At 40.6% G+C, this 25,679-nt stretch overlaps 1 protein-coding gene and 1 long non-coding RNA gene across 2 annotated transcripts; one reads left to right on the forward strand and one right to left on the reverse strand.

The window, feature by feature from the left end:
- Window positions 1-501: 501 nt before the first annotated feature.
- LOC148775292 (uncharacterized) lies at window positions 502-2,908 on the reverse strand. The gene is made up of 3 exons (XR_016039321.1): window positions 2,707-2,908; window positions 1,867-1,905; window positions 502-1,628 (listed from the first exon to the last, which is right to left on the reverse strand). It is a non-coding gene; the product is annotated as an uncharacterized LOC148775292 (long non-coding RNA).
- Window positions 2,909-9,937: 7,029 nt separating this feature from the next.
- LOC129536262 (protein FAM91A1-like) lies at window positions 9,938-23,469 on the forward strand. The gene is made up of 10 exons (XM_088844589.1): window positions 9,938-9,964; window positions 11,590-11,628; window positions 12,134-12,246; window positions 12,666-12,781; window positions 13,604-13,716; window positions 14,045-14,131; window positions 16,555-16,687; window positions 20,133-20,393; window positions 21,877-22,011; window positions 22,145-23,469. Exons 1-8 carry the CDS (start codon window positions 9,938-9,940, stop codon window positions 20,231-20,233), a joined length of 729 nt encoding a protein of 242 aa, XP_088700715.1. The 3' UTR covers window positions 20,234-20,393; window positions 21,877-22,011; window positions 22,145-23,469.
- The last annotated feature ends 2,210 nt before the right edge of the window (window positions 23,470-25,679 follow it).

The raw sequence follows: 25,679 nt of genomic DNA on the forward strand, positions 1-25,679 counted from the left end.
CTGTTGAATAACAAAATGACAAATAATTCACATTAAAGGGTTTGTATTTTCAGAAGTTTTGCAAATTTGTCCAACTAAGCCTTGTTTTGCTCCACAAGTGTTTTTACCATCATCTACTGTAAAGCAGCTTAACAATTTGCGTTCAGATTGGACTGAATTTGTGTTTTCTGAACCTCTTTGAAAATGTCCCTGCTCCACACACACACTAGGTACAGTGTAACTCAGGTGCTTCAAACTCAGGATTGGTTTCTCAAATAAGCAACACCTATAAAGCAACCCCATTAGGCTTATCAAAGGCCAAAGAATATCACTTGAAAACATTGGCCCTATTTTACTTAGCTGTTCATGTTGCTCACAATGTCCTCAGCTCTTCAAGAAAGTTATAGTTGTATGACCAATAGTCTTAAACTAGTTTATTTTCAGGTACTGCAGTAAGTCAATCTGATTAACTCACCGTTAGTAAGTGACTCTTCAATGTTTGTCCAACACTTGGAGACTTACTTTAGTTGCAGCCTCATTTTTATTTTTGTGAAGAAATTGTGCTCTGATGAGCTATTCCATTTTAAAATTTCTATTTTTTTTCTGACTTGTCTTCCTGTAAGTTGGGAATGCTGTGGTGAGTGCTTAGTCTCATAAAATCAACACTTGATTCTTTTTAGCCCAGTTGGTGTTGTATAATAAACACAATGCTTTGCCATCTAATTGGATAACAAAATAATTGACACTTTAATGTGCTTTAAAAATAAAATATGAAGTCCACTCTTCTTTCTTTTAATGTGATGGGTATGTACCAATAATAAAAGCAAATATAATGTCACAGTACATGGCACTGGGACAAATGTCTAGTTGCAACTGAGTTGGTTACATTTTGAGTGCACGAGGCAGCTTTCCAAAGTGGGTAACTGAGACATTCTGTCTCTGTCTCAGTTATCCAGCTCTGCATATTTTTCACTTTTAAAATTTTCCTTTAGTTCTTCTTTATCTTCTATTTCTTTGCTGGAGATTTTCCTTTTTTAAAAAATGTATGTTGATCATGTTGATGACTGGTCCTTGAAATATTTTTAGGATGACTCCTTTAATCTCCTTGTCAGATAATATCCTTGTCATCTTGGTGTTGGCATCTATTTGTCTTTTCTAATTCAGGTGGAGATTTTCCCATTTTTTGGAAAGAGGAGTGATTTTCAACTGAAATCGGGACATTCTGGGTAATGTTATGAGACTGAGTCTTTTAAAAAATTTTTCTTTACTTAGTAATTTTTGGCTACTCTGGGTTTTCGTTGCTGCTCAGGAGTTTTCTCTCGTTGCAGTGAGCAGGGTTACTTTCTAGGTGTGGAACACAGGTTCTAGAGCACATGGGCTCAGCAGTTTCAGTTCTCAGGCTCTAGAGTGTGGGCTCAGTAGTTCTGGTGCTTGGGCTTAGTTGCTGTGCAGGATGTGAGATCTTCCTGGGTCGAACCAGCATCCCCTGCAAGCAAGGACGACTCTTAACCACTGGACCACCAGGGAAGGCTGAGACTGTCTTTTGGCATCTTTGCATTTTAATTGGCCTCCTGACACCACTCCAGTAGTGCCACCTCCTTAGTGCCAGGTGATGAGGCAGGAAGTGTGAAGTCTGTGTTCCCACTGACCTGCCAATGTCAAGACCCAAATGAAATTCACGTTCACCGTTATTTCTTTAATTTCTGAAAATTGATCAAAGGAAATAATACAGTTTTCAAGAGTAATAGGCTAGTTGTACCGGAGTTATTCCAGGCTTTCACAGTGGATTTATCAGAAGTCTTTCCAAGCTTTGTGGAAATTTCAGAGAACTAATTGTGCTGCCAGGAACCACACTGGACCCACTGTAGACAGGCGGGGCACACTGACCTTGGGATGAGTCACAATCATCTTTCTGAAGCAAAGGACCTGTTCCAAAGCAACAGGAGAGAGAAACAAGAACTGATTTTAATTTTAATTCTTTCAAGAGACATGCGAGTTAGGACTTCAATATGGTAGAAGTTTGTTAAAGGACATAAACTTGGACCTAGATGCAAGTATATCCAACTGCATAAAACAAACACAAAACTTGCATTGTAAACCAAAACATAAAAAGTACTTAACAGTGTTACCAGTGCAAGTCTTTGTAGGAGGGCATATCTGTCCTTTGACTATTCTCCTCCAACTGTCTTGTAAGGTGAATGGATATTTTTAAAATGAGAAAGATACAATAATCTGTGCATTTAAAATCCACACACAGTGTGTAGTTTGTGTAAAGAAATGCTCAGGTCTCACAGAAAGTAAGAGAGAGGAGATGATGAGGCCTGATCTGAGGTATGCTGGTCCCATTGGTAACAGACAGGCCTGGGTAGCAGACAGTGCATTACACTCCTCCACATCACTGCACTATTTATAAGCCTTTTATTTTTAAGTTAAAATGCTATATGTTCATTTTTTACATTTACACAATAGAACTGAGTAAAGCTGGGGAGCCCAGCCTGGGGCTCTGAGATGACCTAGAGGGTGGGATGGGAGAGGAGAGGGAGGGGATGTATATCACGACTGATCTGCATTGTCGTATGGCAGAAACCAGTGTAACATTGTGTATCACTTATCCTCCAGCTAAAGGAAAGTGTGTAAAGTAGTGAAATTTTGCTTCTCAAGCACACAATCCATTGTCCCCCCTTTACCCATGGAATAGTCTAAAATAAGGCTTCCCCTGTGGCTCACCTGGTAAAGAATCTGCTGGCAACGCGGGAGACCTGGGTTTGATCCCTGGGTTGGGAAGATCCCTGGAGAAGGGAAAGGATACCCACTCCAGTATTCGGGCCTGGAGAATTCCGTGTGCTGTATAGTCCAGGGGGTTTTAAAGAGTCAGACATGACTGAGTGACTGTCACTCACTTTAGTCTAAAATAAACATCTTAAAATCTTTTAGCAGGATAGCCATTTTTATCAAATAAAAATTTAAGTTGACCACTCAACATGTGAAAGATAAATTGGGGAGATCTAGTGACCCCTCCAGGCTTCCCACATAGCGCTAGTGGTAAAAGAATCTGCCTGCCAATGCAAGGAGAATCTTCCCTGGGGGAAGATCCCCTAGAGGAAGGCATGGTAACCCACTCCAGTATTTTTGCCTCGAGGACCCCCATGGACAGAGGCACCTGGCATGCTACAGTCCATAGGGTTGCAAAGAGTCGGATACAACTGAAGCTATTTAGCATGCACAGTGACCCCTCCACTCCCTCTGGATAGTGTCAGAAAGACCTTGGGGAACATAGTGCTCATTCATCCAATTAGTATGAATTAATTACAGGCTGTGTGCTATGTGACAGAGATACACAGAGAACATTGTGTACAGTACCTTCTAGCAGAGAGACACATAAGCAAACAAACAGCTACACGCATATATTTCAGCTGGTGAAAGCACTCAGGGCAGAAATAAACCTGGGTGAATGAGACAGGGTGAGATGGTCTGGGCAGTGGCAGCACATGGGGAGCTTCTTCAGGGAGGGCCTCTCTTGCAGTGATGTTTGAGCAAAGACCGAGAGGGTTGGGGCAGCAATTCCACAGACATCTGAGGAGAAGTGTCTCAGGTGGAAAACACAAGTGCAGAAGCTCTGGTGGGAAAGTTCTCTGCATTTAAGGGATGCAAAAGGACAGGCCTGGTGAAGGCGAATTCTAAGAGGAAGCCCAGGCACATGGTGGTGGGCATGAAAGCCACTTGAAGGCCTTGGCCTCTATTCCTACAGAGTTGGGAGCCAGAGGAAAGCTTTGAGTTGAAGAGAAATATAATGCCTCTTATATCCTGAAGTGAACCATCTGGCCAAGGGAGCCGTGGAGGAGGCACTGAAAAGGGGGTAGATTCCATAGTATGCGCCACCAGCCTGGATGTGAGGGTAACAAGAAAGAGAAGAATCTGGGAGGAATCCAAGGTTTGAGTGTTTCCAAAGTGCTGGTTGATGATAAGAGCTGGTTGGTGCATAGTTCACAAGAGCAGGGCCCAGCACTGAAGACACACACACGCACACACACACATCACTTTATATATGTCTGTCTCTAACTCTCACTCACTCTCTGATTAATACAAAATGCTTAAAAGAAAAGAAGCATGCCACAAGTAAGTCAACAAGTGAGCAGTAGTGACCGTTTTGTTATTTTTACTTTGTATATGATACTGTGGACCTTGTTACTTTCTGTACTCATTTGATGCATTAGCCTTTATTCCTAATCGAGAGAACTAAGTTTGAACTACACAGTTTTCTCTAATTTTCATCAAATCAGAGAAAAAGAACTCTAGCTCAATGTCTATCTCACTGAGATAAATTTAAATGGGATAAAGTACTAAACAGTAGAACACTCCACTTGAAGTAGCTTAAACAGTAAGGGCACGTGATATTTCTCATTACAAGGAATTTGGGAACAGGCAGTTACAGGAGGGTTCATCATTGGCTTGACCTTGTTAGCAGATGAAACTTGGGTCTGCTTGCATGTGTATAATAAAGCTAATCTACAACTACGGCCTGTGGTAAAGGAAAGAATAGCAATTATTGCAAGGCACCCAAAATGGGGCCAAGTAAGGAGAATGGGCAGCTCACCCACAAAAGACCCAAGATCCTCAAAGTCTTTCAGGGAAAGGTTTCTAAGATAAGGTAAGGGAGAAGTCAAGGGATATGTGGATTGTGGACTTCTTCTGATGGTTTGGTGGTGTAACAAGGAGGTATTTTGGGAGTTAACATAATGAGCTTTCTGATTCCAAGCCATCTGGGGTCTATGTGCTTGTATTCAGCATACAGCTAACTCTTTCTATCTGATGGAGGTTTTAGTATCTGCAAACAACTCAAGAATATGACTCATAACGTTATCAGCTGATTTTTCAGTAGAAATTCTGTACTTCAAAAGTGAGTTGCAGGATATATTTAAAGTGATGAAGGGAAAACCTACAACCAAGAATACTCTACCAGCAAGGCTCTCATTCAGATTCAACAGAGAAATCAAAAGTTTTTCAGACAAGCAAAAACAGAGAATTCAGCACCACCAAGCCAGGTTTGCAACAAATGCTAAAGGAACTTCTCCAGGTGGGAAACACAAGAGAAGGGAACTAAAGAGGAAGGGAAGAAACAAGGCCTACAAAGCAAACCCACAGCAATGAACAAAATGGCAACAGGAATACACTGATTGATAACTGCCTTATGTGCAAATGGATTAAATCCTCCAACCAAAAGATGCAGGCTGGCTGAATGGATCTATAAACAGGAACCATATATATGCTGTCTACAAGAGAGCCACTTCATATCTAGGGACATATACAGACTGAAAATGAGGGAATGGAGAGAGACATTCCATAGAAATGGAAATCAAAACAAAGTTGGAGTGCTCGCATGCGTGCTCAGTCATGACCAATTTATTGCAACCCATGGACTCTAGCCTGCCAGGCTCATCTGTCCCTGGGATTCTGTAGGCATAATACTGGAGTGGGTTGTCACTTCCTTCTCCAGGAGATCTTCCCAACTCAGGGACTGAACCCACATTTCCTGTGTCTCCTGCATTGGTGGGCAGATTCTTCACCATTGCACCAACTGCGATACTCATATCAGACAAAAGAGGGGTGGGATGGGGTGGGAGATGGGAGGGAAGTTCAAAAGGGAGAGGATATATATATATATCTATTTATACCTAGAGCTGATTCTTGTTGAGGTCTGAGAAAATTCTGTAAAGCAATTATCTTTCAATTAAAAAATAAGTTAAAAAAAGAAACAAAAAACAGACTTCAAAGTAAAGACCATTCAAGGGCACTACATAATCATCAAGGAATGAGTCCAAGAAGACATACCAATTATAAATATATATGCACCCAAAATAGGAGCCCCTCAGTATATAAAGCAAATGCTAACAGTTGATGTGAAGAACTGACCCATTTGAAAAGACCCGGATGCTGGGCAAGATTGAAGGCAGGAGGAGAAGGGGACGACAGAGGATGAGATGGTTGGATGGCATCACTGACACCTAACACCTAACAGAAGCAGAAGATATTAAGAAGAGGTGGCAAGAATACACAGAAGAACTGTACAAAAAAGATCTTCACGACGAAGATAATCATGATGGCGTGATCACTCACCTGGAACCAGACATCTTGGAATGTGAAGTCAAGTGGGCCTTAGAGAGCATCACGACGAACAAAGCTAGTGGAGGGGATGGAATTCCAGTTGAGCTATTTCAAATCCTGAAAGATGATGCTGTTAAAGTGCTGCACTCAATATGCCAGCAAATTTGGAAAACTCAGCAATGGCCACGGGACTGGAAAAGGTCAGTCTTCATTCCAATCCCAAAGAAAGGCAATGCCAAAGAATGCTCAAACTACCGCACAATTGCACTCATCTCACACACTAGTAAAGTCATGCTCAAAATTCTCCAAGCTAGGCTTCAGCAATATGTGAATAGTGAACTTCCAGATGTTCAAGCAGGTTTTAGAAAAGGCAGAGGCACCAGAGATCAAATTGCCAACATCCGCTGGATTATGGAGAAACCAAGAGAGTTCCAGAAAAACATCTATTTCTGCTTCATTGACTATGCCAAGGCATTTGACTGTGTGGATCACAATAAAATGTGGAAAATTCTGAAAGAAATGGGAATACCAGACCACCTGACCTGCCTCTTGAGAAACCTGTATGCAGGTCAGGAAGCAACAGTTAGAACTGGACATGGAACAACAGACTGGTTCCAAATAGGAAAAGGAGTACATCAAGGTTGTATATTGTCACCCTGCTTGTTTAACTTATATGCAGAGTACATCACGAGGAACGCTGGGCTGGAAGAAGCACAAGCTGGAATCAAGATTGCTGGGAGAAATATCAATAACCTCAGATATGCAAATGACACCACCCTTATGGCAGAAAGTGAAGAGGAACGCAAAGGCCTCTTGATGGAAGTGAAAGAGGAGAGTGAAAAGGTTGACTTGAAGCTCAACATCCAGAAAACGAAGATCATGGCATCTGGCCCCATCACTTCATGGGAAATAGATGGGGAAACAGTGGAAACAGTGTCAGACTTTATTTTTTTGGGCTCCAAAATCACTGAGGATGGTGATTGCATCCATGAAATTAAAAGACGCTTACTCCTTGGAAGGAAAGTTATGACCAGCCTAGATAGCATATTAAAAAGCAGAGACATTACTTTGCCAACCAAGGTCCATCTAGTCAAGGCTATGGTTTTTCTCGTGGTCATGTCTGGATGTGAGAGTTGGACTGTGAAGAAAGCTGATTGCCGAAGAATTGATGCTTTTGAACCGTGGTGCTGGAGAAGACTCTTGAGAGTCCCTTGGACTGCAAGGAGATCCAACCAGTCCATTCTAGAGGAGATCAATCCTGGGTGTTCATTGGAAGGACTGATGCTAAAGCTGAAACTCCAATACTTTGGCCACCTCATGCGACAAGTTGACTCACTGGAAAAGAGTCTGATGCTGGGAGCGATTGGGGTAGGAGGAGACGGGGATGACAGAGAATGAGGTGGCTGGATGGCATCACCGACTCGATGGACATGAGTTTGAGTGAACTTCGGGAGTTGGTGATGGACAGGGAGGCCTGGCGTGCTGTGGTTCATGGGGTCGCTAGGAGTCGGACCCGACTGAGCGACTGAAATGAACTGAACTGAACTGATCTGAACTGATCAATAAGTTAATTTGGACAGCACTTAATTGAAAATATTTTGCTTTTCCTAGATATGCACTTTGTCTGAGAAATGTGCTATTGATAAGATCATTGATGCAGGCCCTTGACTCTCTGGATCACTAGATTACAATGTAGTCCATAGTAAGTGGTTAGTAGAAATGGTCTTCTGTCAACATAAAAACTTATTTTAAGCCATCAACAATTAGTAGCAATTATTTATCAATTAGATAAGAATAGTAATATTTCCTCAGGAAAGTGTGGTATTGTTTAAAATGTGACCTTTGTCCATTGTTTTCCAGTGTGGCTGTAATTAGTCACATAGACTAGAAATTTATGTGAATGAATCACAAGAGAAATTTTGCAGTTCTGAGCATTTGAGGGAAACCAAGATTTTGAAAGCTCTGATAATAATGTTTTTCTTCTGTCTTTTTTTCACATACCATTAAGTTGTAAGAATCTTTATCTTTATGGAAAATCAAGAATAAAGTTTTTATTTTATTTTTTTAACTGCTAATGTTTACTGTTTCATCTAAAACAAGATACTTTTGCTTCTGTAGGTTTCTATAACACAGGATTTGTTTATCTGGATGTACCAAGATCTGATGACAGTTGTATAGCAGGTGAGTATGTGGTAATATTTCTCAATGTTTTTTGAATGGCTGCTAGGTGCTGGGCACTGTGTATCACCCTAATAAGTTAGACACACGTCATCCTGGGATCTTTGTGTTAGAATTTCTCAAAGAAAACCATTTCTTCCTCATTACGTTACAGCACATTGTGGTGATTTTTGTTAAATTCCTTCTTTTTAGTTTTATCTTATGGTGGTGTAGACACTGTGTTAAAATAGAAATCCAAGGTAAATTTCTTAAAATCCTAAATCAAATCTGTCTTTATACATGTATGTCACCTTTTAAACCTTGTTCACTGCGTCAGTTTCTCCATGTATTCAGTAACATCACAGAATTGCATGTTGTTCATTTTTACCAGACATATCTGTGTCTTATTTTTTCATGTAATGACCGTCCTTTTTGGCTTATCTCTTCCTCCCTTCTTCACTCCCTCCCCAAGTCAAATCAGTATTAAGACCCTTGTATTAATACGAGGAAGTTTGGGGCTTCCCAAGTGGCTCAGTGGTAAAAAATCCTCCTGCCAGTGCAAGAGACACAGGTTTAATTGGAGAAGGAAATGGTAACCTGCTCCAGTATTCTTGCCTGGGAAATCCCGTGGACAGAGGAGCCTGGTGGGCTACAGTCTGTGGGGTTGCAAAAGAGACACCACTTGGCAACAAACAAATGAACAAGAACAACAGTGGTTTCAGTTTACTAAACCATGACTCTGTTGCTGGTTATTTAGATCATTTCCTTACTTATTTATTTTTGTGATGTGGTTAATATCTTTGAACACAGTAGAGCTTTTTTTCTATAGGTTAGATTTCTTCCCAATTTGTAGAAGCACTTGTTACATTAAGGTTATGTGTTGTAAGTGTGTTTTCCATCATACCTTTTCGCTTGTTTGTGATACCACTACTGAGTGATAGGGCTTATTACAGAAATACTCCCTCATATCAGGTGTGTCCTGACCTTTATGTTTTATTTGTGTTTATATGTGTTTATGTGTGTTTATGCCCAGGCCTTCCTTGTCCTTTATTTTTTAAAAAATAATTTTCTTTGCTATTTCCAGGTATTTTTCTTTATTTTTATTAATGTCTTTTTGAGTAGGTAATAATTAGGATTATAAAATACTAAACTTACAACAGAGTATAAAAACATCTGCTTCCGATGCCTGCCCTGAGTTACTCAATTTCTCTCTTGGCCACTACTGCTAAGTTGCCTATATACTCTCTCACAAACATACTGTGCACAAATATATATATATCCTTTTTTGTGTGATTTTATTCTTACACAGATGGTGTATCCAACGCATGCTTTGCTTTTTTAACTTAATATATATTGAAGACTATTCTGTATCTCTTTATGTAGAGATAAAGAATTTCTCATTCTTTTTGCCCAAATGTAAATTGTATATTTCTAACCTCTTAATGCCTTGGTTTCTTCATCTCTAAGATAAGGTATAGTTTTTAACAACTCTTGATATTAAGAGGATTAAGTGAAATTATATCTATAAATCAGCTAGTAGTGTAGTCTGGTATTTAGTAAGCATTCAGTAAATTTTGACACTTCTTTTTCACATAGTTGATAGTGTAGTAAAAGAACTAATTCTATTAAAGGATGGGATTGCTGAAATATTGCTAAAAAGAAACCTTTGATCCTTGACAGTTCTTGGGTGATTAGAAATATGGGTAGCAGCAAATCAGAAAATGCTGTGAGACAGAGCTGTAACTGGGACAGCCTACCCTGATGTGTGCATTGTGGCTCTTCACAGCGTCTTCATTCTGCTCACTTGTGTTTTGTCTTACAGCTCTCTGTTGGAAATGCTTTCAGGTTTTGGGTGCAGGGAGGTAGTGTTAGGGTCAGAGGACACAGGGACACCAAGTCCTCTTGTGATCTAGGCACACATCTTCCCAGAATTCTTTTAAGGGAAGTGTGCCCACAGGGGAGACTGGCAAAGGCAAGCGTAGTGCCTCCTCATTATGGTTGGGAAGAGCAGCCTAGTACATTGGAGTAGGGCATCTGGCCCAAAGAGATGGGGGGAAGTGAGTACCAACTGCCAGGTGGAGAGTAGTGACTGGGCAGCCTCTTGTGCGGACAAAGGTTTTGACCCTCTTCCCATTAAGGAGGATACAGAAGAGAAAGCCCCAAAGAGCAAATTACATCAGTGATAAACGTGGCAGTCACACATATGGGTTTCCCCTTTTGTCAGGATGGAGCGGGGATGATGGGATGAAGGGCAGCGAGTTGATACTTTTTGTCCCCCTGGTTTTGTGTAGCATGGCAGCTTGCAGCCCTGTTTCTCTGCTTCAGACCAGGGATCCTGCTGCCTAAGACCGATCAAAAACATACCCTTGGCAGGCTTCCCCATTCTGAAGCAACTACAGTCCCCCTGCCTTTCTACTGAGTCCACGCCTGTAAGCACTTCTCTGCCTGAGTAATGCTGAGCGGTCCCTGGGGGTGAAATTACTTTTATGGATTTATGCTCTGCCATCAGAGTCCACTATGTGTAGACAGCATTCTGTATAGGACCTTTACTTTGGGAGTTTTAGAAAAACTTGCAGTGGAGTTGATAAAATGAATCAAAGGCTGAATTCATTTCCTAAGTTGGAGGTCTCTTTTTGAATAGATATTTGAATTAAACTTTCTTCTTTTACAAAATTAAATTGCTGAGAAATGTCTGTTTTGTTTATTTTAGTTCCTCCTCTTGAAGGTTTTGTAATGAATCGAGTGCAAGGTGATTATTTTGAAACTCTGTTTTATAAGATATTTGGGTCAATAGATGAGCATACTAATGTTGCAGAGGGAAGTGTGACAGCATCTTAGGAAAGAATTTAGCCTCAAGATTATAAAATAAGTTTGTGTAAAGTAGATAAAATTATTTAATGATATAACTAAAATATTTTAAAAATCCGTTCATGGTTGGATCTTAGACCCTTAATATACTTAAGTCACTATTCTTAAGTTACTTCCTGCATATGTATATAGTTGTGATTTGGTTGAATAACTTTATATGATGACTTTAAAGTAAAAGCATTGTAAACGATTGATCTAGAATTTTTTCATTTTAAATGAGAAAATTAAAACTAAGTAATTCTAATTAAAGTAGCTCAAGTAATTATAATTCACACTAAGTTGTTAGGGTCACTACCTGGATTTGTACTACTCTGAATGTCTTCAAGATATGGAAAGAAGAAAATTCTGCTTACCAAATTTATTTAGTATTTCCATGATTAATAATTTAACTTTTGCTCATGATGGATAGGTTATCTATAACTGTTTATGATGATATACTGATAATTCTTAGGGTGTGAAATAATTTTTAATTTTATTGTCCAGCTTGCAAATGTTCTTGAGATAGACCTGTCTCTGGTTAAGGTATGTAATTTTCCTACTCTTTTTCACTCATGTTACGAGCACTGAATGGATTATAGATCTTTGTCGTGATACTGAGAAGCGGAAGCAGTGAGATGCTTACAGAGTCAGAGGAAGCAGAGCAGAGCAAGATCAGAACCCTGAAGCAGTATCCCACCCCAGGGAGTGAAAGCTGTCCTCACCTGTCTGTGCTCAGCAGGGAGCAGCCTGACCAGTGCCTTGTAATGAAGTCACAGTGTCTTGCAGTGATGTCAGTTAAAGCACCAACTCCCGCTTCTTGAGGGGTGGATCTAGGGAGGGCCAAGCCAGAGGGTTGGAGGCTTTCCCTCTCCTGCGTATGTGGAGATCTTAGGGGAAGACCAGGCCTACTGAAAATGGTTTTTTTCTGGCTATGGGATGAAAATATTTGAGGATCTCTATAAATGTAGTCCATAATAATGTTTTCTGGCTACAGACATTCTGACGTCTGGTTTATTTCAGATACTCGTTTCCTTTATATTCCTTTTAGAATGCTGTGTCAGTGTACTGCCGATTGGGGTTTGCCCACAAGAAAGGCCAAGTAATAAATTTGGACCAGCTTCATTCATCGTGGAAGAACGTTCCATCCGTAAACAGATTAAAGTCACTCATTTATTTAGTATGAGAGTTTTTTGTTTTGGGGAAAAAATACAATTTTATGTACAAAATTTTATGTATTCAGCAGATTGAACCCTATATATTAGTGATGTTTAATCTTGTGTGTTTTGGGATTTTTTTTTAGAATCTGTTGAAAACTATGACACTTTCCCTAGAGAAAAGCTCATACTATATGTTACATACAAATTTAAAATGTTCTCAGATTCTCTAAAGCCCGTCCATGGGTTTAGTTAAGAACCTTCGCTGTGGGTGCAGAATATTTTAGGGCTCCGTCTCAGTTTGGGGCCGGAATGTAAGAGTGGATTTAGGTGAATGTTTGTAACCTCAGTACTGACTTCAGTGGCTGTTTTTGTATACGGTCATCTATGTGGTTTTTCAAAAGTGACTGTTTTCTTCATCAACAGGAGTACTTTAGATCCACAGAAGATGCTCCTGTCGTGGGATGGCGGGGCAAGTAGGAGCCCTGTACAGGAAGCTTCATCGGCTACTGACACGGATACAAACAGTCAAGAAGACTCAGGTTAGTGGTGGCTCAGCTTGAGCCTGTCTGTAAATAAGCCGTGTGTCTGCACATACACTCATAAAGCTAACTCTCCAGGCTTACGGTTAATTTGTGATTTGGGCTGGATTTTCTTCACTCAGTATGTATCTTTGAGTACTTACCCATATGCTGCTAGATCTCAGGGGCGTAAAATTGATAGGAAATACAATAGTTTTCTTCTAAAAACTGAATCTGGAGAGTGTAAGAGCCACCGCAGCGTGAGAGGCACTGTGGTGTTTGTGGGGAGCAAAGAGGAAGAGCCCTCCTTCTGCCCAGAGGGGTGTAGGCAGCCTTCGTGGAGAAGATGGTGTTGGGGCCGAGAACAACCAAGAGAGCGCCAGCTGGCACGTGCAGGAAGACCACCGCAGGAAGGCCTCTAGGTACAGAGGGGACAGAGCATAGAGGACGAGGGGCTTGCACGTGGTTGTGTGGGGAGAGGAGAAGGCACAGTCAAGTGGCTGCTGTTCCTGCCCTCGGTAGTTCTGTTCCCTGGACCCGGCGACTTGTCCACAGAGGTTAAGCTAGGTAGTCATTTTGATCTGACAGTGACCAAGTCGTGGTTTATTATTGACTTTCAGAAAGTTTACTGCACAAGTGAATGCCTTAAAAAAAATTGTTTTTTTCTTTCTCTATGTTGGAAATAAGGTAGAATTGGGACCGCTTATGACTTACAGTATTGCCTATATTATGTATTTTTAATTATTAAATAAAGTTGAAATGGAATACTTTCTCACTGCAAATGATAAGTAATGAACAGTTTTCATTTACTTGATTTTTAAACTATGATTTTTATCCCCCCAGCAGACACAGCCAGTATAAACAGTTTGAATCTGTCTACAGGATACACAAAGCGTATCGCGTTCCTATTTGACTCAACACTTACTGCCTTTTTAATGATGGGAAACCTTTCACCAGTAAGTCAAATTGTTAATTAAATATAAAAAGGTTTAACAGTTCGGTACATAATAACTCAGTGTTGTTAAATCTTTTTTTTAAGTATTAAATTTATTCCTGAAAATGCAGCCAGCTTTGTTTTATATTCTTTAGAGGAATGTGGCAGCTTTTTAGTGAGGGCTGCTTTTGTAATTAGAAAAATCAACTCTTTATGCACACTTGAGGTTAAACATATTGGAAAGCATAGTATAAAGATAAGATGCTTAGCATTCAGAGGAAAGCTAGAACTTATTAATAATAGGCTCAAATAAGGTACATTTCAGTTTTGTTTTTGTTTCTCTATTTCAGAATTTGAAAAGCCATGCAGTCACAATGTTTGAAGTTGGCAAACTCTCAGATGAGTCTCTGGACAGCTTTCTTATTGAACTAGAAAAGGTAAATCTAGGTAGCTTATGGGATGTCAGGGTGTTTGGACTCTTTTCTTGCTTGATAAAACATCAGTTGTTGGTTGTGTAGATTTTTGGTATATTCTTGCTCATTCCTACCTCATTCCCACCCTAAAACTGTGGCAGTCATTTAGGTTTAAACATATCGAGTGGATGAATGAATTTTGTGATTTTAAAAGAGTCATTTACCTCATCTAAGCTCTTAGGATAATTTGACTTAATGAGGAAATGGGGTACAGAAATCTTAAAGTCTATGTGCAGTTTTTATGCACTTTTCTAAAATAGCCTTTATTTATTTTTTTTTTTCTTTTCATCATGACTTAAAAAATCTACTCTTAAGCAATTTTTATTTGAAAGTTTTGTTCCACTTAATCTGGAACAATGTCCCTGGGTATCGTATTTATGTCCACTCTCACTGTCCCTTTTAGCATCTTGAAGACTTCAGCCATATTTGTTTTTAACCATCTTCCCCCCCTCCCCCCCCCACCATGAGTACAGCCTAGTTTTCCTTCATTCTAAATCTTGATCACCTTTTTGGTGTGTTTCATTCCCTGAGTATTTTATTCTGCCTTCTGTGCTTCTGTAAGCAAGTGGTTTGTGTGCCTAATCTGTTGTTTGATGAATCATTTCGGTACCTTCCTTGCTCTAGTGATGAACTCATGTATGTTTAGAGAATGTTTGGTAATTTTGTACTTCTTTATATCTCAAAATAAATAAATAAATAAACCACCATAACATTTTTTCCTTCCCACCTTCTCCATAGGATTTTTACTTTTTTAGTGCCTGAGATGATCCTTGTTATGAATTTGTCTCCTTCACTTTTATCTTTATATTTTCACTGTTTCCTCAATGTTTTTAATATCTTGTTTAGCCCCATTTCTTATTGTGTATCATCTTTTCCAATAAATTTTTTATATTCCAGCACATTTTAACATGCTTTCCAGCTTTTTATTTTTCTCACCTCAGCTGGTCTTTTATCAAGTAGAGCAAATTGGAAGATCTCTTTTACGCTTTATATATCTGTTTTCTTTTTTACCACATAGACATTCTTGGAAAAGCCCTTTAGTCTGAAATTTAGTTTTTAAAACTAGTTCCTTAGCTATTTTTTAAAAAGCTTCATCTTGATCAAACTTAATTGGCTGATCTTGTTAATGTAATCCAAATATAATTAGTTATTTCCCCCTGTAGACCTGGCCTTCTGTTTTCTCTGCTGCTTCTGGAATGTGTGTGCTTTTACATATTAAATGGGTGACTGACTCAGTGTCAGAAGCGCATGCATTAAAATGTAAACCCGGTGAAGGCAGGAGTTCTGTCCACTCTTCTGTCCTTACATCCTAAAGAGGTCATAGCACAGAACCAGGGACTCAGGGAATCCTTGTTGAGTGATTTGAAGCTGTATGTTCAGCAGTACTGAACAGCTGTATTGAGTCACATACTCTGTTGTCCCTTGCAGAGTTGTGAACAGGGTGATAAAATAGCGGCACCATTGGTGACCATGGATTAGACTACTTGTCTAGACAAAGCAGAATATACAGATCTTAGAGTTTTTTGAGCACCCTGTTTGAATCATATATGGAACATATAATGTTACAATTTGACATGACTTTGTTGCTGAAGTTGTTAGTTTTACTTTTTGGGGTAATTTCTGTCACCTTCCAAAGTATAATCGAATGGAAGCTCAACCAAGATTGAGGTTAATATGTGTTTCAGTATTGCCTGGGCAAATTTCTGACTGGCTGATTTTTCAGTTCAGTTCAGTTGCTCAGTTGTGACTGACTCTTTGTGACCCCGTGGCCTGTAGCATGCCAGGCTTCCCTGTTCATCACCAACTCCTGGAGCCTGCTCAAACGCATGCCCATTGAGTCGGTGATGCCATCCAACCATCTCATCCGCTGTCGTCCCCTTCTCCTCCTGCCTTCCATCTTTCCCAGCATCAGGGTCTTTTCCAGTGAGCCAGCTCTTCACATCAGGTGGCCAAAGTATTGATGTTTCAGCTTCAGCATCAGTCCTTCCAATGAATGTTCAGGATTGATTTCCTTTAGGACGGACTGGTTGGATCTCCTTGCAGTCCAAGGGACTCTCAAGAATCTTCTCCAGCACCACAGTTCAAAAGCAGCAATTCTTTGGTGCTTGGCTTTCTTTATAGTCCAACTCTCACGTCCGTACATGACTGCTGGAAAAGCCATAGCTTTGACTACACGGACCTTTGTTGGCAAAGTAATGTCTCTACTTTTCAATGTGCTGTCTAGGTTGGGCATAGCTTTTTTTCCATGGAGCAAGCAGAAAACTAATTTCACAGTATGAAAAGACTGATTTTTAATAATGTCTAAATGTTTCTACTTTATGGTTATAAACCAGCATGAATGGCTTGGGAGTGGTTTTCGTTGCAACCCGTACGTTCTCTTGTTTCAGGTTCAGAGCACTGGTGAAGGGGAAGCACAGAGGAACTTCGACCATGCGCTCACTCTGAGGAGCACAATACTGTTTCTGCGTCATAATAAAGATCTAGTTGCTCAGGCTTCACAGCCAGACCAACCCAGTTATGGTACACTAAATATACTCGATTTTGAAGACATGATCCTATGGAACTTCTTTCTAAGAAATTAACAAGTCATGCTCACTTATTTAATCACCACTTATTTTAAAAACATTTCTTGTTCTTGAATTTCTTTGCTCGTCAGCCGTTTCTTCTATTACTTTCTCTCCTCTCTTGGGTGCCGCTGACATTTGTAGTATCTAAATGTTTTTAGCTGTCTGCAAGAAGAGTGGGAGTGATAATTTGTTTAAGTAGCTGCATGGGATGTAGGCATCTGTAGATGCCTATCTACAGATGTGAAACAGGCATCTGTTTTGAGAGGTGGACAAACGACAAAATTTATTTAGGAAGCATGAAGCATTAAGAATGAAGAATTCATTTTATAAAGATAAGAAACAGGGCCTTTGTGTTCAAATGCTGCTGTAATATTTACTGAAGTATTTTACTTGCTGCCTTGGTGTGCCTTCTCAGTTTTGTGATAGAAAGGGGTTCCCAGACTTCAGTTGAGTTGATGTAGTAGCTTCTGAATTGAGGAGTGGCCCCAGAAATGTGCTTTTAAAAAGATGCAGCAGCTTGGGCACCAGTGTAAGAACATCCCACTGTGAATGTAATCGCATCCCGTAGTCCTTGGACATTCATGGGAGTTGCCTTTTGGGGGCCTTGTGAATTCTGGCACCACTGTCACATTTGATTTCACGCATTCTTTCGTTTACCTCAAAGTTCTATTTTCTGGCCAAGAACCATCAGTTTCTTAGTCATATCCATTTTCATTCTACTTCTTTCACCAAGCATCTGGCTTTCTTTTCAGCTCAGCTAAAAACATTTAGGATGGAATCATTTGTTACTTCACAAGAGTTGTTGCACAGGGAAGAACAAAAACTCTAGGTAGTTCAGCTGAGTGAGGCTAGACACTCAATACCTGGTGACCCACTGCTTCAGCTTTAGAGTGTTTGGTTCAGAGTTATGCTTTAACAGAATTATAAATGATTCCATGCTGGAGGTTATTCATAAACAGTTGAAACTGAGTATTAAGTCACCAAATACCAAGAGACTAAAGCTCTTTTTGATAAGCGTTTGTTGATAGTAATCATTTTTTGGTTACCAAATATTAAATCATGTGACCTAGCAGTGAATGCCAACAATCTTAAATATATCTCTGGATACACAAACCCTGGGATTTCTTGGACTTTTTAGTGATTTTCAGAGATAATGGGTTAGAATATTTTAAGTGTCCTACTGCCCATCATAGAATCCAAGAATGTTACAGAGTGCTAGTGACCAGCCAGGGGTAACTCATTTTATAGATAAAGAAATTCAAGCTTTTCTTTGTTAAATCTCCTGTGCATTTAGTCATTAAAGCTCATATGATTAGTAAATGGAAGAGCTGGGGCTTGAATCCACGTCTCTTGAATATTTTCCATTTAACACAAAGGTGTTTATTGATTTATTTATGAACAGTCTATTGCTTAATGGGTTGGGTTAAACTTTTTCACATGCATAATGAATAATCTATGTATCATCAACAAAATGGTAAACCTAAACTTATTCTGTGTGAAAGTAAAGTATAATTTTAACCTTTAAAGCAGATTTAGTAGTTGACTGTTTCCGGAGCTTTGATTGCTTAGAATAACTGACGTGCCTCCAAAGTTAAAATGTAAGTAACTCCTCCCTCCCCTTGAGACCAGATTGGCAATTGTTTATGAAGTTTCATTCTTCTAACCAGCCTTTCTTAACTGGGACTCCTCATTAGAACCACAGAAGATGATTTCAGTGACTCTTTTCAATTTTTCTAATAATGATGTATAACTAGTACCATTTTAGATTCATAGAAAAGAAGGCCATTCATTCCAGATAAAGAATTAACTTTTTATTAGAACATAATAAATACCCTCCATGTTAACATAATAAATACCCTCCATGTTAACAAAGTAGCTTTTTGTAGGTACCAGATGGGTTAACTCAGTCTTACTCCTTTTTAAAGGAGAAGCTCTGTAGTACTGGTGTTTAAGCATCTATTTTTGAATAGAAAGAATTTTCTTTTTATGCCATTAGCAATTTGTAGTTTGAGTATATCATGTCGTACTTGATATTCATTGTAAAGCAAAAAGCCTTGTGATGCTATCATAGAAGCAAACCTCTGATACTGTGACAGGACTAATTTCTTAGTAATCTTCTGGTTTTAGACAGCTTGAGGCACTGCTTGAAAAATGAAAACAATGTGTGGTCTAACTTAGTAAGATCATAGGCACTCCCCTTGTTTGTGAGAGGCCAGACACAAACACCCTCCAGAATCCCTTTGCCTTGTATGCCCTTAGCTGGATTGCTTGTCCCCCCGATCATGCAGAACAAAACGCTTGCTAAACAAACTATGCTTAAGCATCTGTCCTTGTGATATTAGTGAATTTTGACCACCCAGTTAGTGTTTTCTGATTTCTACATTGTGTAGTCCACTGTTATTCCCCCCACGACTAATAAGCGATCTGTAGGGGAGACACTTTAAGACCATGCATATATCCTACTCTATCAGTGTTTCCTCCTAGATTTAGCATTCTCTGTTGATCCTTGTCTGAACCATTCTTTACTGTGATGGCTGCGAATTGATCTTTTTTTCCCCCCAACTCCACCATTTCTTCCTCATTTAACATTTGGGACAAGTTTTCTCTTATATTCTCAGTATGGATTTATCAATTTTTAATTTTTCAATGATTTATAACCAGTCATTATTGTCTCATTTTTTTGCTACTGTGTCTCAGATTTGGCCCATGGACTCCTGTTGTCGTGCTCTGCCTCTATCTTTTTTTAATTTGGTGGGGAGTAATTCCTTAGTTTCTGACAAAGCTATCTTTGTGTTTCTGCTCCAGCCTTGGAATCAGCCTCCTCCTCTGGTTTCTTTTAGTGGTGAATGGTATGAAAGACCAGGATCTTGGGTGCCAGTTGTACTCAGGGCTCCTAGGCTCTTTTAGCAAGCCATATCCTTTTTTAGATTCATTTTTGCTTAGAGGGCTAATTTGATCTTCTGAAGTTTCAGTGAACTCTTTTTAGAAGCAATAGCATTGGAAATTTCCAGAAGGATTAAGAGTGGGAACACTTAACATCATTTGCATGCTGAACTCATGCTTTATGGACCCCAGTTTAGGGCATGTGTTTCTAAATAGGAATTCTTGCCCCTCTGGTCAGTTCAGAATTTGGCTGTGAAGTTTTATAGAGATAAAAAATTGGGGGAGGGATGCAGCTTTCCCGTGGCACTTAGGCTTTCATAAGATGGCATTGCCATGATGGAGAGGAAGTAAGGTAAAGCAAACGTATTTAAAGTGAAAGGTTAGCTCGAAGAACACCAGTAGACAGTTATCTTTCTGGATCAGAATAAAGACTTTAGCTTTAAACCTTAGGAAGTCTTAGTTGACCTCCTAGGAAATAAAGTGCTTTTAAAAAGATACTCGACTTTGTTTTACAGACTTTAAGTTTTCATGTGAAACACTGAAGGCAGTTCTCAGTATTTTCATGCTCGGCGTCTCGTTTCACGCTGTCAGTCTCTCATCCTCTGTGTGTGGTTGATCGCAATCCAGGTTTTCCTCTGGATCTCCTGCGCTGTGAGAGCCTTCTTGGGTTGGACCCTGCAACCTGCAGCAGAGTTCTGAACAAAAATTACACATTGCTTGTTTCCATGGCGCCTCTCACCAATGAAATCCGGCCCGTCAGCAGCTGCACCCCTCAGGTAAAAAAAGACCCACTGGGAAGCCTGCTCTGCCGCTGTTTTCTTCTTTCTCACGGCAACTTGAAGGGGAGGTTTAACAGTCTCATGTATTGATTCTCAAATTGTAGATAGCAGATACTAAAATCAACTCAGAAAGCAGTTTTGTACGTATTGCTGTTGTAAGATGTTCAATTTGTGAGGTATAATTGGTACTCTCTCTATATATATATATACACACATATATAATATACACACATATAAAGATGTGTGTGTATATATATGTATTGTCTCCCCTAGAGAAGGAAATGGCAACCCACTCCAGTGTTCTTGCCTGGAGAATCCCATGGACAGAGGAGCCTGGTGAGCTACAGTCCACGGGGTCGTGGAGACTTGGACACGACTCAAGTGACGAAACCACCAACCACCATTGTTGAGTGATTAAGGACACATTTGATGACAGTTTTCTTCTTGAAAGCAGGATTTCAAAGAGAATGTTTTTGGATCCTCTAAGAAGGAAGCCTGGGTTGCCTTGAAGGATAAGGTACCTTTAATGAGGAAGAAACGAAGTATTTAGGAAGTGGGGCTGTGATGCTGAATGAGCTGACAAGGAAAGATTACACTTGAGAGACGGAACTCTGGTCACCTTTAAAATCATGATGATGACTTCTGGTCTTTGACTTTTTGGAAATAAATCAGTTTCATATATCTGGATACTTAGCAAGGCGTGTCCCGTGTGACGTGTGCCATTTTCAAAGCGCCAGGATTGCACTACATCCTGCCTGGTTTCCTGGGTGTGCTGGGTTTCACGGTGTAGATAAAAGGAAGGGATTCTGGTACATGGATGATTCTGTTGCCTGTGCAGATCTAACTGCTTCATGAGCACACTCCCCGCTTAGCCTAGATTTGTCCTCTGTTCAGTGGGAGTGGGTATAGATTTGCATTTACTAATGTCTGTTTTATAATTCTCTGTGTCCCTTCCCCTCTGCCACACACGCACACTTCCTTCTACTCTTTAACACAGCCTCTGGGCGTAGTAGGAATCCATGAATTGAATGATGGATGCAAGGATAGATAATCTCTCTTTTGATAAAAATTATTAACACTTTGATAGTGCTTATCTTGTGCTGCCAGGTACTGTTTTAAACTTTTAGCAATGTCCTGAAGAGGTAAGTATTTTGTTGCTGTGTTCCAAATGAGCGAAAGGAGGTACAGGGGACCTTAAGTAACCTGCGGCGATACAGCCGGGGCGATGAAGCCAAGTTTCAGACATAACCTGACTGCTCCAGACTCCATTGTCTTAACTGCAGTGACAAGAACTGCTTTCTCAATTCCTGTATATATTTGAAACTGCTTGAACGGATCATTTAACATTTATCTTCATAAGGCTAAGAACAGTTAACACTTCCATGAGGCATTAGCTGTAAGAGTATACTTAGTCCCTTGTGAAATCTGGCTTCGTTAGATAAGCATTTACAGCTTTATTTGACGTGTTCTATGATTTTAGCACATTGGACCAGCTATCCCAGAAGTCAGTTCTGTCTGGTTTAAACTGTACATATACCACATCACCAGGCAAGGACCACCATCTCTTTTGCTGTCCAAAGGGACAAGACTTCGAAAACTGCCAGATATATTCCAGGTATGCCTTTGTGGGTTTTTTAAAAATCATTTTTGAGGAAGATAGAAACTGGTAAGCACTATTCTAGACAACTTTCTTGATTTTTTAAAGTTCCTAAATGCCCTGGTGTGTTTTTTTTATTTCCTGTCCCTAGGGTTATGATCGATTATTAATCACGTCTTGGGGTCATGATCCTGGGGCGGTTCCTACGTCAAATGTGCTCACCATGTTGAACGATGCCCTGACACATTCGGCGGTTTTGATTCAGGTACAGTTAGCTTATTTCAAGCACTCAGTTTTGGATTTTAATTTCAAAGATCGCAATTTGTTTGACTCTCTGCTGAGTCACAGTCAGGCATCCGTAATTAGACATTTGTCAGACTGACACATGAAGACCAGAGATCAGGATTTTAGTCCTGGCCTTTGTCTGGCAGACTGAGAGTGGTGGAAACAATGTGGGCTTTGAAGTCAGCCTCAGCTTTGAGTTCCAGCGTCAGCTTTTGCTACCTGTGTGGCCCTGTTTTTGGTTTTTTTTAATAGTGGCTTTAAAATTTAGCTGTGATTCACATACCATATTCCCCGATTGAGTTGTGTGATTCAGTGGTTTTCAGTGTATTCACAGATGTCTACAGTCAGCACCACACTCAGCGCTACGACATTTCCCTTTTCCTGTAGTTCTCACTCCCCTGTGCGACTCACTGTGCCAGCCTCCCACCCCCGACACTTGCTGTCTGTAGAATGCCTGTCTGGGGCATTTCAGATACATGGAATCATTTACAGTCTTTTGTGACTGGCTGCTTTCCTGTTGTCGAGGTGGCCATGTTGTCACTTCTTTGGAGTATATCCTTAGAAGTGGAAATGTGGAGTCACGTGGTGGCTTTATGTCTTAACTGTTTAAGGAACTGCTGGGCTGTTTTCCAAAGTGACTTTACATTCCCTCCAGCCCTTGGTATTACCTGATTTCTTAATTATAACCACCCTAGACGGTGTGAAGTGGTGTGCAACATTTTAGAGATACTCTTCTTAAACTTAGTTTCCCCCATTGGCAGAATGGGGATGGTAATATCTACTGTGTAACAACAAAACTAATAGTAGGAACTGATGCCAAAGGAATCATTTTTAGCTTTAAATTGGTAAGAGAAGGAAACAAGAAGGTGTGAGTGTCTAGAGTACAGTGCACTTTCTGGTACTTAATAGGTTCTCTGTAAAGATTTCATTAATTCATTGAACTGGCAGTGTACTTGCCATATTCTGTACTAATTAACGTGGGTTTACAAGTAAGACATGATCCCTATCTTCAGGGAACTTAATTCTGATGGGAAAGGTTGTGTACGCGGTTGCATCCAGTTTTTAGCTGAGGGTTAGAGAGAGTTTTCGGAGAAGGCAATGGCAAGCCACTCCAGTACTCTTGCCTAGAAAATCCCATGGATGGAGGAGCCTGGTAGGCTGCAGTCCATGGGATCGCTATGAGTCGGACACGACTGAGCGACTTCACTTTCACACATTGGAGAAGGAAATGGCAACCCACTCCAGTGTTCTTGCCTAGAGAATCCCAGGGACAGGGGAGCCTGGTAGGCTGCCGTCTGTGGGGTCGCACAGAGTCGGACACGACTGAAGTGACTTAGCAGCAGCAGCAGCAGCAGGGAACTAAGATCCCACATGCCACATGGTGTGGCCAAAATATTAAAATAATAATAAATAAAGTAAAGCATATCACACTGATCTTACTAAAATATAAATATTAAAAAAAGAACACACTGATGTAACCAGTCCCCAAATCAAGAGATGTGGAATGCTGCACGTAGGACCTCACTGTGCCTCGCTTACTAACTTCATTCCATGGAGAACCACTGTCCTGACTTATAAATTCGCTGTCTACTTGGAAACTTGATGCCAGTGGAATTCCACAGCACATACTCTTCTGTGTCCAGTTCACCCATGCTGCTGAATGTGGTTGTCATTCATTCATTCTGTTTGCTGCAGAGTATTCTTATTAATTACCACCGTGTGTGCGTCATCCAGCCCAGAACCGCTGGGCACAAGCTGGAATCAGGATTGCCAGAAGAAATATCAGTAAACTCAGATATGCAGACGACACCACCCTTATGGCAGAAAGTGAAGAAGAACTAAAGAGCCTCTTGATAAAAGTGAAAGAGGAGAGTGAAAAAGTTGGCCTAAAGCTCAACATTCAGAAAACTAAGATCATGGCATCTGGTCCCATCACTTCATGGCAAATAGACGGGGAAACACTATCAGACTTTATACTGTGGGCTCCAAATCACTGCAGATGGTGACTGCAGCCATGAAATTAAAAGACGCTTACTCCTTGGAAGGAAGGTTATGACCATCCTAGACAGCATGTTAAAAGGCAGAGACATTACTTTGGCAACAAAGGTCCATCTAGTCAAAGCTATGGTTTTTCCAGTGGTCATGTCTGGATGTGAGAGTTGGACTATAAGGAAAGCTGAGCGCTGAAGAATTGATGCTTTTGAACTGTGGTGCTGGAGAAGACTCTTGAGAGTCCCTTGGACTGCAAGGAGATCCAACCTGTTCATCCTAAAGGAGATCAGTCCTGGCTGTTCATTGGAAGGACTGATGTTGAAGCTGAAACTCCAATACTTTGGCCACCTGATGTGAAGAACTGACTCATTTGAAAAGACCCTGATGCTAGGAACGATTGAAGGGAGGAGGAGAAGGGGACGACAGAGAATGAGATGGTTGGATGGCATCACCAACTCGATGGACATGAGTTTGGGTAAACTCCGGGAGTTGGTGATGGACAGGGAGGCTTGGCGTGCTGCGGTTCATGGGGTCGCAAAGAGTCGGACACGACTGAGCGACTGAACTGAACTGAACCACCATGTGTTGTTGGTGAACCTTTTTCCTTCACTTGCTGGTTTTCATGAGCAGTCAGACTGTGGATGCTCTGTATTCCCCACCTTTTGTTCTCATTCCAGACTGTGATGTTGCTTTTCCTTCAAGTATGATGCTCATTGCCCTAATACATCCTTGATTCTTCAGAAAAAGAAAAAAAAAATAATGGTCCCAGAAATAGAAAGCCATCTGTACAGCAATCCAGATGATTGACCATCCTCAGGGTTTGTATCCATGGGCTAGAAGTACAGGAGCCTGAGAGAGCTTGGGGCATAGTGTCCACCCTCTGGGCCTGTGGTATCACAGGTCAGAGCATTGCCATGTCATGGGAGTGGACAGGGCCTGCTTCCCAGGTGAAAGATGGAACCCAGAGTCTGAACCAAGACAGTTATATCTTAAAAGGAAGGGTAGTACTCTCTAGGTGAGAGAAATGTCATTTCGGCATGGAATGGAAATATCAGTGGCTTGGGTTAAGCAGCTTTGTGGAGGAGAAATAATCCATTACTCCTTGTGCAGCTTGCTTTTAGATTCTCCATTTGAAAGGAGGGGAGACATAAGAATCCCACTGGAATCCTCCTGCCTTAGTATATCTTAAGAAACAAAACTAAATTGCACCAGTCTCAGAAAAAGGTGTGAATATAGCAGGTGTAACTGGATGCAGGTGAACTTCACTTTCACTTTTCACTTTCATGCACTGGAGAAGAAAATGGCAACCCACTCCAGTGTTCTTGCCTGGAGAATCCCAGGGACGGGGGAGCCTGGCGGGCTGCCGTCTATGGGGTCGCACAGTCGGACACGACTGAAGCGACTTAGCA

Source organism: Moschus berezovskii, chromosome 16 (genome assembly GCF_049115385.1).
Source record: "Moschus berezovskii isolate FMDL1 chromosome 16, NW_MosBer_1.0, whole genome shotgun sequence".
Lineage (NCBI taxonomy): Eukaryota > Metazoa > Chordata > Mammalia > Artiodactyla > Moschidae > Moschus > Moschus berezovskii.

What these genes read in the sequence shown, in the direction of transcription:
- LOC129536262 (XM_088844589.1), top strand. Translation starts at nt 9,938, where the DNA reads ATGGGTAGCAGCAAATCAGAAAATGCT. An exon ending in TAGACCTGTCTCTGGTTAAG is followed by an intron (nt 11,629 to 12,133) that starts GTATGTAATTTT and finishes TATTCCTTTTAG; the next exon opens with AATGCTGTGTCAGTGTACTG. An exon ending in TGATGGGAAACCTTTCACCA is followed by an intron (nt 13,717 to 14,044) that starts GTAAGTCAAATT and finishes TCTCTATTTCAG; the next exon opens with AATTTGAAAAGCCATGCAGT.